We start from the raw sequence: 2212 nt of genomic DNA, 5'->3' as shown, positions 1-2212 counted from the left end.
AACAGAAGAAAGCCCTTTTTCTGTTTGTTTTGAGAGTAGAAATAAAAATGCAAAAAAAGCTTGGAGTAAGATATAAAAATGCGGAGGGGAAAAAAAACCAACACAACGCAGAAGTTAAGATAAATCTCAAACGGATTAGGCGAGACAGGAGAATTTGCTTTTTTTCTTTCAACCGGAACCAGCAAAAATGACCCCCGCCCCGAGGCCAAGCGCTGTCCTTCCCGTCCTCCCGGGCCGCTGCTCCACCACGACGTCTTGCCATCCCCGCGGGGCGGCTGGGCAAAGGGCACGGCGGGCCCAGGGCCGGCGGGGGCTGCCGGCCCCTCTGCCAGCGGCAGCCCCTCTACCAGCGGCAGCCCCTCAGCCGCACGGCCGAGGCCAGGGGCAGCTGGCGCCCGGGGCTTGCCTCCGGCCTGGCGCTTCGAGGGGGAAGCCGCGAAGAGGGCCCTGCGCATCGCAGGCGGGCCGGACTCGAGGACCTTCAATGGTCCCTCCCGACCCCAGCCATCCGGTGACTCTCTAACCGCCCAGTGACCGCGGGGCTGCCCCGGGCCTTCGAGGGGGCCCTGAGCGCGCAGCACCGGAGGGCTCGGGGAGGGGATGAGGCGAGCGCCGGGACGGCACCCGCGGAACCTCCCTGGTTCCGCCGCCGCCGCAAGGGGAGAGAGCAGGGGCCCCCCTCCCGCCCTCGGGCGCCTTCCCCCGCGCAGCCCCGGCCCTGCCGGACAAGCGCCTCCCGCGGCCTCGGGGCGGGAAGGGGCTGCGGCCGGCCGAGGCGCCCTCCGCGCCCTCAGCCGCTCGGGCGGCGGCGGCGGCGCCGTAGCCGGTGGCGCAGCGCCCCCCGGCGGCCGCGGCGCTGGCGGGGCCTGGCGGCGGGTGGCGGCCCCTTCGCTTCTGTGAAGAAGCGGCGGTCTGGCCGCTGCTGCCTGCCCGGCTGCGCCCACGGGCCGCTTCGGTGGCAGCAGTTGCTCCGAGACGTAAGTTTGGGGAGGCGGTCCCTCCGTAGAGGTACTTAATAGGCCTTTGCAATTCTCCGGCTGCCGTCACCCTAAGGCCTGCCGCTCCCGCAGCCGGCCGGCGGGCTGGGGAGGCCCCGGTGCCCCGCTCCCGCCACCGCCGCCGTGGGTCGGTGCCACCGGAGCCGCCACGGGCTCTCCTGGCTGGGGCCCGTCTGGTCCCGCAGGGCTCTTCGGCGCCGAGCGTGAGGGGGACGCGGGGGACGCAAGGGTCAGAGGCGCTCAACGCCGCTGTACGCCTGGCTTCCTATCTCTGGAGGCGGTAAGTGTCTCGGTAATTTTAAATAATGACGATAACAGCCCGCCGAACCTGCCGTGCAACTAGCGGGTGTCCCGCTGATCCAGAGAAGTAACATCAAATATTCTTACCTAAATATTTGCTATAAAACACAGTCCGTGTTTGTCGTTACAGGTGAACTGAGCGTTTCTGGGAGAACTTAACGTGGCATTTGTCAGGGAAAAACAGCCGTCTTGAAGCGAAGTCACTGGTGTGCGTTTCTGGTGGAAAATACATTTATCTGATAGGCTATGACCAGTTTCGTCTCTGTTTTACTATGGAAAAAGTCACGGCTTACTTCGTGAATATAAAATTTGATGAGCTACAGAAAATCAAATAAGTTTGGAGGACAACTTCTTTTAAAATCTGTTGACTTCACTACATTTTAATCTTTATGAGATAAACTTTCCCTTAATCTGTAAACCAGGTCACTTACCAGATGGTAACGCTTCTGTAATTATTATGCAAACCCAATATAGGGGCAGCTCAAAGGAGAACCATGCAGAAAAAAATTGGGAAAATGAAAAGACGTGATGACATCCCACCTTACCATTACGGAACATTTAAAGGCTAAATTCTCCTCGTAAATGTCAGTCATTTCAGGAGAAAAGTATTACCCCTGTGATTTACTTAGTGTCTGCTGCTTAGCTGTACACAAGCTGCATCAATTTGTCCATTTCATACTGGCAATCTCTACTTTGTTACTGCACAAATAAACATCCATTGCTGAAGGTATAGTAATAAATACATATTCATTACATTTATTTAAATCAAAGATGCTGGCTTTTGGTGCTTATTCCTACCTGAAAGTAATGAGTTGTAGTTCTACTACAGTGGATGTTTTGGGGCTGGCTATTACAACAAAAGATGTCACAATGAGCTGAAATGATTTTACCTGTCAGTCACGATTTTTAAATTA

General features: G+C 56.8%; 1 protein-coding gene across 1 annotated transcript; it reads right to left on the bottom strand.

The window, feature by feature from the left end:
- Positions 1–519: 519 nt before the first annotated feature.
- LOC138688499 (laforin-like) lies at positions 520–1891 on the bottom strand. Its single transcript, XM_069799797.1, has 2 exons — positions 1844–1891; positions 520–1263 (listed from the first exon to the last, which is right to left on the bottom strand). The coding sequence occupies exons 1-2, from the start codon at positions 1889–1891 to the stop codon at positions 520–522; spliced, it is 792 nt and encodes a 263-aa protein (XP_069655898.1).
- Between the last annotated feature and the right edge of the window lie 321 nt (positions 1892–2212).

Source organism: Haliaeetus albicilla, chromosome 2 (genome assembly GCF_947461875.1).
Source record: "Haliaeetus albicilla chromosome 2, bHalAlb1.1, whole genome shotgun sequence".
Classification (NCBI taxonomy): Eukaryota; Metazoa; Chordata; class Aves; order Accipitriformes; family Accipitridae; genus Haliaeetus; species Haliaeetus albicilla.
The sequence above is the reverse complement of the archived record's forward strand: the minus strand, read 5'-3'. Positions and strand labels throughout refer to the sequence as shown.

Bases quoted from the DNA above. Each gene is read 5' to 3' on its own strand.
- LOC138688499 (XM_069799797.1), bottom strand. From the start codon at position 1,891: ATGACTGACATTTACGAGGAGAATTTAGCCTTTAAATGTTCCGTAATG. The intron at 1,264-1,843 runs GTAAGGTGGGAT...CTCCAGAGATAG, and splicing joins CCTTTAAATGTTCCGTAATG to GAAGCCAGGCGTACAGCGGC.